Source organism: Felis catus, chromosome A2 (genome assembly GCF_018350175.1).
Source record: "Felis catus isolate Fca126 chromosome A2, F.catus_Fca126_mat1.0, whole genome shotgun sequence".
NCBI classification, from domain to species: Eukaryota; Metazoa; Chordata; class Mammalia; order Carnivora; family Felidae; genus Felis; species Felis catus.
In genome coordinates, this window is record NC_058369.1 from 51,296,472 (window position 1) to 51,309,197 (window position 12,726).

Sequence of the window (12,726 nt, forward strand, 5' to 3'; positions counted from 1 at the left end):
TCCGGCGCGGATGTTTTGCGTCACGGTGAGGCGAGCCTTGGTGGCGTCAGCGTGGCGTAGCGCCGGGCGCGCAAGTCGAAAACGAGGGGCGGAGACGGCTTCTCCGCGGGTGAGAGGAGTCGCGGTCGTCGTTTCTCGAGGCTCCGCGCGTCTGTGGTCTGGTCGCTAGTTCCCGGCCGAGTCCGGCCTTTTCTTCTGGGGCTCCGCGCCCCGAACGTCGGCCTCCTCATCTGCCCTGTCGTGGAATTTAGCCCCCCAGGTACCTCTCTGCGTCGTTAAAATAACAAAATGAGAAAGGCTTTTACCCCCAACTCGTTTCCGAAAGACTTAGTCCAGACTGCTGGCCCAGCCCACTAGTCTGTCCAGGCTTCTCTGGAAAGGAGGCATGTTATGGGCTTGCGCCCTGATGTCAGACGGCCATGATTTACCTTAATTTTTCTGTCTATAAAATGGCTGATAATGGTTATAGATACTTCACGAGGCAGCGGATGAAGAAAACGCTTAGCAGGGTGCGTGGTAGTTAGTAAATGTTAACTATTTTTGGAAGACATCGTTCTAATTAAGAGTGAGTTTGGGGCGCCTGGGTGGCGCAGTCGGTTAAGCGTCCGACTTCGGCCAGGTCACGATCTCGCGGTCCGTGAGTTCGAGCCCCGCGTCAGGCTGATGGCTCGGAGCCTGGAGCCTGTTTCCGATTCTGTGTCTCCCTCTCTCTCTGCCCCTCCCCCGTTCATGCTCTGTCTCTCTCTGTCCCAAAAATAAATAAACGTTGAAAAAAAAATTAAAAAAAAAAAAAGAGTATCGGTGGTAGGTAGTGCGGATTCTGGAGTCAGACTGCCTTAGGATCCCATTTATGCCACTGAAGGAGAATAATAATGGTACCTCTCTCCAAAAGGTTAGTGAGTAATGAGGTATTCATTATAAAGCCCTTAAAATCGTTCTTGTTGGTTATTAATATTTACTTGCCTGCCAGCCATTCTCATTTAGCGAATATTTCCCGAAATTTTATTCCAGGTACTGTGCTAGGCACTGGGGATGCTGAGATAAGTCATTCCGGGTTCCTGTTGTGAAGGACCCCTGCAGTCTAATGTGATGTGGTAGGGGATCCTAGATACACTCTGTGGAACAGGGAAGCTGGAGTTGCAAACCCCCTTGGGGATAGGAAGAACATTTTTCAAGGAAGATGACATTTGGCCATGTCTTTCAGGATTAGTAGTTTCCAAGCAGAGAGGAGCGTTTCAGGTGAAAAAAAAACCTTATGCAAAAGTGCTGACACCAGGAATGTTCTGGTTTATGAGAGACACTAGGAGGCCCTTAATGTGGTTCAGGCCCTCCCCTGCCTCTGCAGTTTCATTTATTCTTTGTTTTTTTTTTTATGCTTATTTATTTTTGAGAGCGAGAGTGGGAGAAGCGTGAGCGGGGGAGGAGCAGAGGGGGGACACAGAATTTAAGCAGGCTCCAGGCTCTGAGCTGGCAGCACAGAGCCCGATGTGGGCCTCGAACCCATCAACGATAAGATCATGACCTGAGCCGAAGTCAGATGCTTAACCCACTGAGCCACCCAGGCACCCCTCTGCGGTTTCATTTCTGACTACAAGCTCCTTACTTGTTCACTGTTGAGTTTTTCTCTGCCTGGACTACTCTTCTCATACATCTTCTATTGGTAATCTCCTGTTTCAGCCTTCAGGTCCCTGCTTTAATACCATTTTCTCAGATGATCCCTGAAAAATTGTCCCAGCTTTTCTTCATCTCCTCTACCCATATCTAGACTAAATGTCCATGTAAGCCCTCATAGCACCCTGTACTTTTGTAGCACTTACACAATGTAGTTAAGTAACTACATCAAGACCATTCATTACTATAATTTAAATTCCCTGAGGGCAGGGATCATGTCTTGTTCACAATTGTAACCCCAGCACCTGGGACAGTCTCCAACATATAATCCTGTATTCATGAGTTAAAGGAGATGGTAGATTGGGGCTAGATGATGAAGGATCTCGAATGTCAGAAAGAGAACTGGGTTTTATCCTTCAGCAGGAAGAAAGTGGTCTGGCTATAGAGGCAACTAGGTAAAGTCTTGACAGCAGGGGAGTATTGACCAGATACAGGAGTTGAAATTCTCTCAGCACCTGGATTTAGACAGTATTAATGTAAAGACTTCTTTGGTATAGAAGTGTAGAAGTTCTTTGGGTTTTGATAGAGTAGTTTTCTTTGAGCTATAGCTTTGACTTTTCAGGATTTATCTGGCTTCTAGAGGGTAACTTCTACCCTCTGACTTTGCTCTCAAAAGTAATTTAATTGCAGAAGACTTCGGTCAGAATGGTTCCCAAGAGAAGGCCGTCAAAATTGGAGGATAAAGAAAGCCTGACAGAAGAGGCTTCCAGTAAGTATCTAGTTATTTGTTGTTTTATTTCCTATAACAAATGTGTGAGGCACTTACAGAGAAAGTTCCTCCTTTCAAGCTGGGAATCATCACAACTTAATGGTTAGAACACACAGAATCTGGTATCAGGAGATTTGGGATTGAGTTTCTGCCTCTGATTCCATGTATGATTTTGGGCATGCCCACTGTCTCTGAGCTTCTGTCTCCACATCCCTAAGAGGAATGAGTATTATAGAGCTCATCTACTTACATCATCTAGATGGTGAGAAAAAGGTACAACATAGTCTGTATCCTTTAAACTTGTGGTCCCCTTTCCTCCCTTAAAAGAAATTATGGGGGCATCTGCCTTGCTCAGTCAATAGAGTGTGTAACTCTTGGTCTCGGAGTTATGAGTTTGACCCCCCCCCCCATATTGGGTGTAGTAGAGACTGCTTAAAAGTAAAATCTTAAAAAAATTACAATACAGATAGACTGATGTATGAAGGAAAGGCATCATATCAAAGCAAACACATTAAGGGTGAAAAAACAGTGTAAATTCTGTCCATATGAGAATGTGGTGGACAGAGGCCCTAAGAGTTCTCATGAAAAGAGGTTGATTGTCTTTTCATTTATTATACTCATCTACTCTGTTAAGGTAGTTGTAACTTGTTACATCATTAAAGGAGAAGAATAAATAATCATACTTAATTTCAAGTATCTGTTTTGTTTATCATTATTTAAATTTGTTTGTTTGAGAGAGAGAAAGGGAGAGAACTTGAGAAGGAGAGGGGCAAAGAGAGAGAGGAAGAGAATCCCAAGCAAGCTCCGCAGTATCAGCACAGAGCCTGATGCGGGGTTGAACTCTTGAACCATGAGATGGCCTGAGCTAAAATCAAGAGTCGGACACTTAACTGACTGAGCCGCCCAGGCGCCCCATTTATTATGTTCTGTTACTTCTCTTGGGTTGAAAACCTTGGGATAAAACCACTCTGGGCTTTGTACTCAAAGGCTTGATGCAGGAGAACCTGCCTGATTCTTTCTACCCCTGCATCAAGTTGCGTGCATCAAGATTATTACCTGCTGGAGAACTTTTTAAAATTCACACGCCCAGGACCTATACCTGAGATTTTAATTGAGTAACTATGGGATGTGACCTAAGAATGCACTTTTTTTTTTTTTAATGTTTATTTACTTTTGAGAGACAGAGCACAAGAAGGGGAGGGACAGACAGAGAGGGAGATATCGAATCTGAAATAGGCTCCAGGCTTTGAGCTGTCAGTGCAGAACCCAATGCAGGGCTGGAACTCACAAACTGCAAGATCATGACCTAAGCTGAAGTCAGACGCTCAACTGACTGAGCCATCCAGGCGCCCCTTTAAGTTTATTTGAGAGAGAGAGAGCATGCACATGCAGGGGAGGGCAGAGAGAGAGAGAGAGAAAGAGAAAGAATCCAAGCTAGGCTCTGCACTGACAGCACAGAACCCAATGGGGCTCGATCCCGCTAATCGTGAGACCATGACCTGAGCTGAAACCAAGAGTCAGATGCTTAACTGACTGAGCCATCCAGGTGCCCCAAGAATGTGCTTTTAATAAGCTTCTTAGTGATTCCAGTGCAGTGGTTTGCAAACAACAGTTTGAGGCACCCTGACTGCTTTAGAATTTGGGTGATTAAACAGTTCCATGGTTATTTTGATTAGAAGTGGCATGGTTTGAATTCTCCAAATCAAAATGCAATAGATAAAAATAATTCTATTTATTGATTGTTTTATTTGTACGCCACTATGTCTGACCATTGTTAGAGATAAAATTTTACTATAGCATCAATTTCAATATAATTCTTCAAGAACCCATCAACTTTCCTTTTAGGGTTATTCTAAAGTTTACATTTTTTAATCTTTACTGTTTGTCACATTCTTGAAAATTTTGTTTGTTTTCAGAAGCCAGCAAGCAACCACTTTCCAAGAAGACAAAGAAGTCTCATATTCACAATGAAGTGGAAGAAAATGACAATGTTTTTATAAAGCTTCTTAAAACATCAGGAGTTATTCTTAAAACAGGAAAGAGTCAGAATCAACTAAGTAATATTTTAATTTAAATCTTTTCTCTGGGTTTGGTGCAGGGCTCAGCACTGAATCATGGATTTTTGAAATAGAGGCAATGAAGATTAAAAATAGAAGTATTGTCTTTCTTGAGACAAAATTAACGTTGAAATTGCTTTTTAGAGAATATTGTTATAGTTTTTGGTTCTGATTAATGCATGTTAAGTAAAGTAATTCTAATTATTTTTAGAAAAAATTATATACTTGTATTACTTTGTGTTTTATTGTGGAAAAATAAATTAATACTCAAGAGAGTAATTAGATTTGTGTCAGAATAATTTCAAACGAAAATTTATAAAGCCATGTAAAGCCCTGCCTTTAGGGCATAGATTATTCTGCTAAGATTATGGCGTATCTTTTTTGGTACACTTAATAGCTATCCTCTATCAGAGCTAAATCTGTTTTACAATGGGTTTAGAAAATTTAGCTCTGAAATTAGGTTGAAAATACCTTTATTGTCTTCATCAGGCAGGAAACATAGATCTTTAGGAAAGTAAAAGTATAGTGGGAGATATTAAAGATTCTGGTGACCATCTGTTTTTTCCTCATAGCTGTGGATCAAATTGTTTTCCAAAAGAAGCTCTTTCAGACTCTGAGGAAACATCCTTCTTATCCCCAAGTATGTGTTTCTTCCTGGTACTTTTGCTTTTTCCAGCACTACTCTGGAATTGGGAATTTAAAGATGCAGGCATAGGGGTGCCTGGGTGGCTCAGTCAGTTAAGTGTCCGACTTGGGCTTGGGTCTTGATCTCAACGGTTAGTGAGTTTGAGCCCCACATCGGGCTCTGTGCTGGGAGCTCAGAGCCTGAAGCCTGCTTCAGATTCTGTCTCCCTCTGTCTCTGACCCTCCCCTGCTCACACACTCTCTCTCTCTCTCTGTGTCAAGAATAAATGTTAAAAAATTAAAAAAAAACAAAGATGCAGGCATAAAGTTGAATGGGCTAGAATGATTTTTAGTTAATCTACAGCAAATGTTAAACTAAAAATCTTAACTCTTAACCTTTTTTTTTTTCAATGTCATTAAGATAATAGAAGAATTTGTTAGTGGCCTGGAATCCTACATCGAGGACCAAGACAGTTTCAGGAACTGCCTTTTGTCTTGTGAACGTCTGCAGGATGAGGAAGCCAGGTATGGAGTGGAGGCATAGAATCTTGCTGAAGTTTAAGCTGTTAACACTAACCAGATTGCGGGTTGGGGATGAGGGGAGAATACATTTTTTTTGTAATTTCACTTTATTTTTATAACCCTTTTTTCTTGGGGCACCTGGGTGGCTCATTGGTTGAGTGTCCCACGTGGTTTTGGCTTAGGTAATGGTTCCAGGGTCATGGGATCAAGCCCTGCGTTGGGCTCCATGCTGAACATAAAGCCTGCTTGAGATGCTTTCTTTCAGTCTGCCCCTCTTCCTCTTTCTCTCAAAAAAAAAAAAAAAAAAAAAAAGAAGAAGAAGAAAAAGCAACTCTTTTTTCTTCAGTTTTAACCTAACCTTTAAATTAGTAATTTATGTTTATGAGACTAAGAGCCAGGGTGTTTTCTGGAGTGTGTCTCATCTGTGTTGATAAAATTTTAACTAAGAGCCTGGTTTAAGAGCCATCTTCTCATGTTCTGTATTTCTGGTATAAGAGGATAGTTTCTTTTTAAATATTGTATATTTAACCAATTTTATGAAGAAAAGATGGTAAAAATATTAAAACAGGGAAAACAGAACAGAAAACGAATGTCTTTTTTTTTTTTAACAGCATGGGCGCATCTTACTCTAAGAGCCTCATTAAATTGCTTCTGGGAATTGACGTATTACAGGTGAGACTGTGCCACATTTTCTGTGAACAATAGATGGATGTGATTTGTGGTATATGCCCAAGTATAAATGGCATAGAGGGTCAGGTAGGGTTAATCGGAGAGTTTGGGTTTGCAGTAGTTTACCATAGCCCTATTGCAGAAATATATCTGGTAAGCCAATGTCTGCAGCTTTGGACTGAGCTAATTTAATTAGCTCAGTACATTTCTTTAAAATATTCTATATTCCCTCAGCCTCTGATTCTTGATTTGTAAAGCTTCTTCTTGTGTGTCTGTGTACCTTATATATCTCTGCCATATTCACATCTGTATCGTCTCCTATATAGGTTTTTATTTGCTTATTAGCTTATTAACTTGACTTACCCTTTTCCTCCTCCTCTCTTTTAATATGTTGAGTGGATAATGCTTTGACATGTTTTAAATGTTTCACATTATAAAAACATATACAGTGGAAATTCTTGGTTTACCCTGTCCTCCATTTTTTTCTCTTTTTTTCTTTCCCACTGCTAATCTTCCCACACTCATATCCCATCCTTCTCTTTGGAAATCTTCAGTATAATTTAGTTAGATTAAATTTAAGAGCCCTCTTGTTCCTCTGGAGTGAAATCTTCTCTTTTTGCAAACTGTTGGATAATTTTTTAAGTCTGCATTTCATGAACTAACAGTTGTCATCATATTTAATAATATTATCTGATTATTTTAATACTGCATAAATCATTTTGCAATTTTTTTAAAGATACATTAATGACAAGTCTTTGTATTTCAACAACTTATATTTGAGATATAGCCAGCATTCAAGTGGCCATTCTTAAAATGAGATTTTAATTATACCAGAGTTGTTCTTCCCAGAGCTCTTGTTGGAGCACATTATGGCTAATTATATATTTCTGTTGTATATTTCAAGACCATCTCCTAACTCCTTATGTCTTCTTTTTCAGCCTGCCATTATCAAAACCTTATTTGAAAAGTTGCCAGAATTTCTTTTTGAAAAGTAAGTGGAATTACTCTGGAATGCTTAAATTACTTTTGTGTATTTAAGTTTCTCTCTGAAAAGATTACTGTGAAACATTGGTTTCTCTAAAAGTCATATTGATCGTGACACCAGATTCTTAAGTGACTACTAAGATTTTACTGAGGTGTATTTTGAAAAAAATGTAATCTGTTTATATGACTGCGTGTTCCTAGAAGGATATACCATAAACTGGTAATAGTTGTCTCCAAGGAGGGGAGCCAATTGCTTGCTGTCAGATGTTCTATGAATACCATTCTTTACCTTTTCAATTTTATGGTGTATGTGTGTGACTTTTTTTTTTTTAATTAACAACCTAATAGAAAAGTAGAAAAAGGTCACAAATAGATAATTCACAAAGAAATACAAGAGTGTCAAACATTTTTTTAAATACTCAGTTTCACATTTAAAAAAAAATAAAAAGTGGGGGATGTGCCTGGGTGGCTCAGTCAGTTAAGTGTCCGACTTGAGCTCAGGTCATGATCTTGTGGTTTGCAAGTTTGAGCCCCGCATGGGGCTCTGTGCTGACAGCTCAAATCCTGGAGCCAGCTTCAGATTCTGTCTTCCTTGCTCTCTGCCCCTCCCTCACTCTCCCCCTTTCATGCTCTGTCTCTCTCTCTGTCAAAAATAAACACTGAAAACAAATGAATGCTCAGTTTCATTAATAATCAAAAATACAAATTTAAAACAATAAATACATTTTTTTCCACTCTCAAAGAATCTTTGTTATTCAGTGTAATGAACAGTCATGCTTGTACATTACTAATGAACATAATAAACTGGTTGAAGTCATTCTGAAGGGTATTAGGTTGTGTGTATCAAAACCTTCCTTAGATTTTGCATACTCTTTTTTTCTTTAATTAAAAAAAAATTTTTTTTAATGTTTATTTATTTTTGAGAGACAGAACATGAGCAGGGGAGGGGCCGAGAGAGAGGGAGACAAAGCAGGCTCCAGGCTCTGAGCTGTCATACAGAGCCCAATGCGGGGCTTGAACCCACGAACCATGAGATCATGACCTGAGCCAAAGTCGGATGCTTAACCGACTGAGTTACCCAGGCACCCCTACTTTCTCGTTTTTAATGTGTGTTTTTTCTTTTTTTTTCTTGAAGTTTGTTTATTTTCAGAGAGAGAGTGAGACAGAGGGAGCAAGCAGGGTACAGGCAGAGAGAGAGGGAGACAGAATCCCAAGCTGATAGCGTGGAGCCTGACATGGGGCCTGAAGCCACATACTGTGAGATCATGACCTGAACCAAATTCAAGAGTTGGACACTTAACCAACTGAGCTACCCAAGCACCCCTAATATGTGTTTTTTCTAGGCCTTGTATATAACAATGATAATAATAATAATAGTAAACTCACAGATAGTTCTTTACAAATTTGTGCTTTGCCTGAATGGCTCACACTAGTTGCTTTATGTCTTTTTCAGCAGTTACATTTGACTGCACTAAACAAACATTGAGAACACTGTCAAGGAAAGGAATGGAAGGTTGTCCAAAACTGTAGACATAGGAGATTGAGGAAGGCAGAGACTGTCATTTTGGGGGAAATAATAATAAGTGAGCCAGAATTTCTTCATCTATAAATGATTTTCGGTACTTTTACATAATCTAATTTGACCTTCTGTGTTTCCAAAGCACAGTGCTTGCTTTTATTGGTACTTATCATAGTGATGTATTTAATATTCTACCTTTTAAAAATATTCTTGGGGCTGTGTGGCTCAATCGATTAGGTGTCCAACTGTTGATTTCAGCTAAGGTCATGATCTCACAGTTTGTGGAATTGGCACCGCATCGGACTCTGCGCTGACAGTGCTGACAGCACAGAACCTGCTTGAGGTTCTCTGTCCTCCTCTCTCTCTGCCACAATGCCCCCCCGCCCCCGCCTCAAAATAAATAAATAGGGGCATATGGCTGTCTCTGTCGGTTAAGCACCCGACTTCAGCTCAAGTCATTATCTCATGGTTTGTGAGTTCGAGCCTCAAATGTGGCTCTCTGCTCTGAGCTTGGAGTCCACTTTGGATCCTCTGTCTCTTTCTCTTTCTACCCCTCCCCTGTGTTTCTCTCTCAAAAATGAGGAAGCATTAAAAAATAAATATAAATAAGTAAATAAATAAATAAAAATATTCTTCTTACTCAGTTTATTCAAATTTATCGCCTTGATTTTTTTTGTTTATGTTATTATTAAGAAATACTCTACAGACCTTTTTTTTAAAGTTTTTTTAACTTTTTTTTTTCTTTTTTTCTTTTTATTTTTGAGAGAGAGAGACAGAGTGTGAGTGGGGGAGGGGCAGAGAGAGAGGGACACACAGAATCCGAAGCCGGCTCTAGGCTCCGAGCTGTCAGCAAGAGCTTGATGTGGGGCTTGAAGTCACAGACTGTGAGATCATGACCTGAGCTGAAGTCGGTCGTCCAACCAACTGAGCCACCTAGGTGCCCCACTCTACAGACCTTTCTTAACCTTTCTTTAAATGCTCCCCAGATGCAGCTACTATTAACAGTTTAGTGCATCTTCTTGGATCTTTCTCAGCATACACGTCTCATGATTTTCTTGTATCATATGTATGTCTAACACAGCTTGTAATGTGTAAATGTTCAGTAAGTGTTCATTCAGTGTCTGAAATGTTTTGTGCAGTATTAAGGCTTGCTGTTGTGTAAGTCAGAAAGGCTCAGTTTCTGTCTTCTTGTCCTTACATTTCAGTGTGAACAGTGATGGACTTAACATGCCCAGACTCATCATTAGTCAGCTGAAATGGCTTGACAAAATTGTGGATGGCAAGGTAGGCTTTGGGACTTGTTCTGTCTCTTAGATTTAGAGAGTCTGTTTTCCAAATTTAACCAAACTTTTGGAATTGCAGGTTTTTTTTTTCTTAACTGAAAATTCACATTTTTCTGTTTATTTGTTAGCTTTTTTCTCCTGTCATAATTTGAGAATCATGGATATTTCACCTTTTAAATTTCTCCAAAATTTTTTTTTCTAATTATGATGAGTAGATATCATCTATTAAATAAATTGAAAGAATTGAAAAGAAGTTAAGTAGCTGTCCAAAGTTGAGAAATTACTATGTTTTATTTCTCAAAAGGTATGAGATCCCACACCAGCCTACCGCACTGCAAATATTTAATTTGATTGCATATGAGGAAAGTTTTAGAAAGTTTTTGCAATTAATGTGAATTGTTATTAAGCACCTTGGTAAAATTGGATCTTTTTTGAGCCTAGGGTTAAGGCCTATTTCTTTTCAGAATTCATGAATTCATTCTATTAATTTTTGTCAGACATTCTAAGGCTAAATCTTTATTTGGAAGAACATGAGTTTTAGAATCTCCTGTGGGCTAGAATTTTGGGTTTGTCACTTTTTGTGTATCTTTGAACAGCACATATCCTCACATTTTAAAAATGGGAACTATCGGTGTACCTGGCTAGCTCAGTCAGTAAAGGGTGCAACTCTTGATCTCTGGATCATGAGTTCAAACCCCACGTTGGGCATGGAGCCTACTTAAAAAAAAAAAAAAAAATGTAAAAAAAGGGGGCGGTGGAATTGTCACACAGACTCCAGAGTTGTGAAGATTAAATGAAGTAAAGTATATAACAGACCCATTAGATAATATAGTATCCACTGTACTTTTTTTTTAATGTACCATCCCATGTGTGAAAATTCCTGGGTCATTTACCTCTCCATTTAGGCTTTGAGTTTATATATAGGTGTCATATGATACACAAGATAATTCCAGCTATACATTTAATGAGGAGGAAGTCTTTCTCTGTTCTTGGTAATGTGCAACAGTTCTAATGGCCTCTTCCACTGCAGGATCTCACCACCAAGGTCATGCAGCTGATCAGTATTGCTCCACTGTACCTGCAGCATGACTTTGTTACCAGCCTACCTGAGATCCTAGGGGATTCCCAGCATGGTGATGTGGGGAAAGAACTGAGGTAAGTTCCCATTCTGGCAGCCTTATTGCTGCAGTATGAAACAGTAGTGGTAACATATTGATGGCATCTACCTTCCATGAACAGGTATGGGATTTGACTTGTTTTTGTAATAATGAGTATATATTTGATGCATAAAGTAGACCCATCTACTTTTTTTAAAGTGGTATACCTGTTGTGAATATGAAGTCTGGGTTATGATTAGGCGTATAAACATAATCCCTTCGTTTTGTTAGCATATCTTCCACCCAAGGAGTCCTCACTTGTGACTGCATGTCCCAATCATTTGTGGAGCTTATCAAACATCCATATATTCTTTGGTCCCTAAATGATTCATTCTGATGTACATCACATCAGACCCAGTGTTGAGAGCATTGCTTACTATCATTTATGTGAAAAATAGTAATTGGTAGGGCAGTGATTAAGGAAGGGAGAACACTATCCCTATGTAATAGGGTTTCTGTTTTAATGCAATTTTTGCTTATCCTTGAAATAGTTTTTAAAAATTCAATTTGTAATACTTCCTTTTCTTTAGATGTCTGCAAAGCTACCTCTAGAAATGTCCAGTGATTGCTTGCCTTTGTGTTTTTGGGCAGTATGCTCCCTCTGGGTATAGCACTATACCATCCACTTGGCCTGCTTAATTCCAGCTTGTCGTTCTGCATAGCCTTTTCTCACTGTTCTCTACTCTGCTCCTGTAGCACCCTGCATGTATATCTATCCTACTTGCCATACTTCATTGTAATTGGTGTAGGTTTTCTTTTTCTCCTTCTCCTCCTCCTCCTCCTCCTCCTCCTCCTCCTCCTCCTCCTCCTCCTCCTTCTCCTCCTCCTCCTCCTCCTTCTCCTCCTCCTCCTCCTCCTCCTCCTCCTCCTCCTCCTCCTTCTCCTCCTCCTCCTCCTCCTCCTCCTCCTCCTCCTCCTCCTCCTCCTCCTCCTCCTCCTTCCTTTATTATTATTTTTTTAAGTAGGCTCCATGCCCATTGTGGAGTTTGAACTTACTGAGATTGAGAGTCATGTGCTCTAGCAACCTAGCCAGCCAGACACTCCTGTTGTAGGTTTTCTTTTTCCTTTTCTCAGGAAGGATATGTACCAAACTCAGTAGTAGTTATCTCAGGGTACTAGAGATGGTGAGGAAGAGCTTCTTGTTTGTACTCTGTTGTTTGAATTTTCTGTAATGAGCATGTATTTTTTAAAAATCAAAACAATTTTTAATGAAATAAACTGTAAACAAATTCACTGGAAACAAAGTGTATCTTCTCTTCCCATACTCTGAGTGATTTTTCTAAGTAATTATCTGCCCAGCTCTGTTAAAAGCTGCATAGATTTTCTCTTTTTCCACCATTCACAGTGACCTTTTGATGGAGAATACTTTACTCACTGTTCCTATCTTGGATGTCCTTACCAGCCTCCGACTTGACCCAAAGCTCCTGTCTCAGGTAGGAAGGACTGTGCTGTACAGAAACAGAGCCCACTTTGTTGCCTCCCAGAACCAGTGTCAGTCATTGCCTTGAAGCAGTCATACATGAAAATTTGA

General features: G+C 39.7%; 1 protein-coding gene across 5 annotated transcripts in view; it reads left to right on the plus strand.

The window, feature by feature from the left end:
• Window positions 1–96: 96 nt before the first annotated feature.
• The window catches only part of FANCD2 (FA complementation group D2), a 63,353-nt gene continuing 50,723 nt past the window's right edge, over window positions 97–12,726 (plus strand). For 3 of the 5 annotated variants that reach the window (XM_045051946.1, XM_045051945.1, XM_045051947.1), the window contains exons 1-9: window positions 2,302–2,380; window positions 4,297–4,437; window positions 5,010–5,077; window positions 5,483–5,586; window positions 6,195–6,255; window positions 7,191–7,243; window positions 9,961–10,039; window positions 11,069–11,193; window positions 12,541–12,628. In XM_045051946.1, coding sequence (XP_044907881.1) covers window positions 2,317–2,380; window positions 4,297–4,437; window positions 5,010–5,077; window positions 5,483–5,586; window positions 6,195–6,255; window positions 7,191–7,243; window positions 9,961–10,039; window positions 11,069–11,193; window positions 12,541–12,628 — 783 coding nt within the window. In that variant the 5' untranslated portion in view covers window positions 2,302–2,316. Of the gene's footprint in view, window positions 260–2,287; window positions 2,381–4,296; window positions 4,438–5,009; window positions 5,078–5,482; window positions 5,587–6,194; window positions 6,256–7,190; window positions 7,244–9,960; window positions 10,040–11,068; window positions 11,194–12,540; window positions 12,629–12,726 lie in introns of those variants that run through there. The other 2 variants (XM_019824973.3, XM_011280201.4) reach the window with 2 other exon arrangements.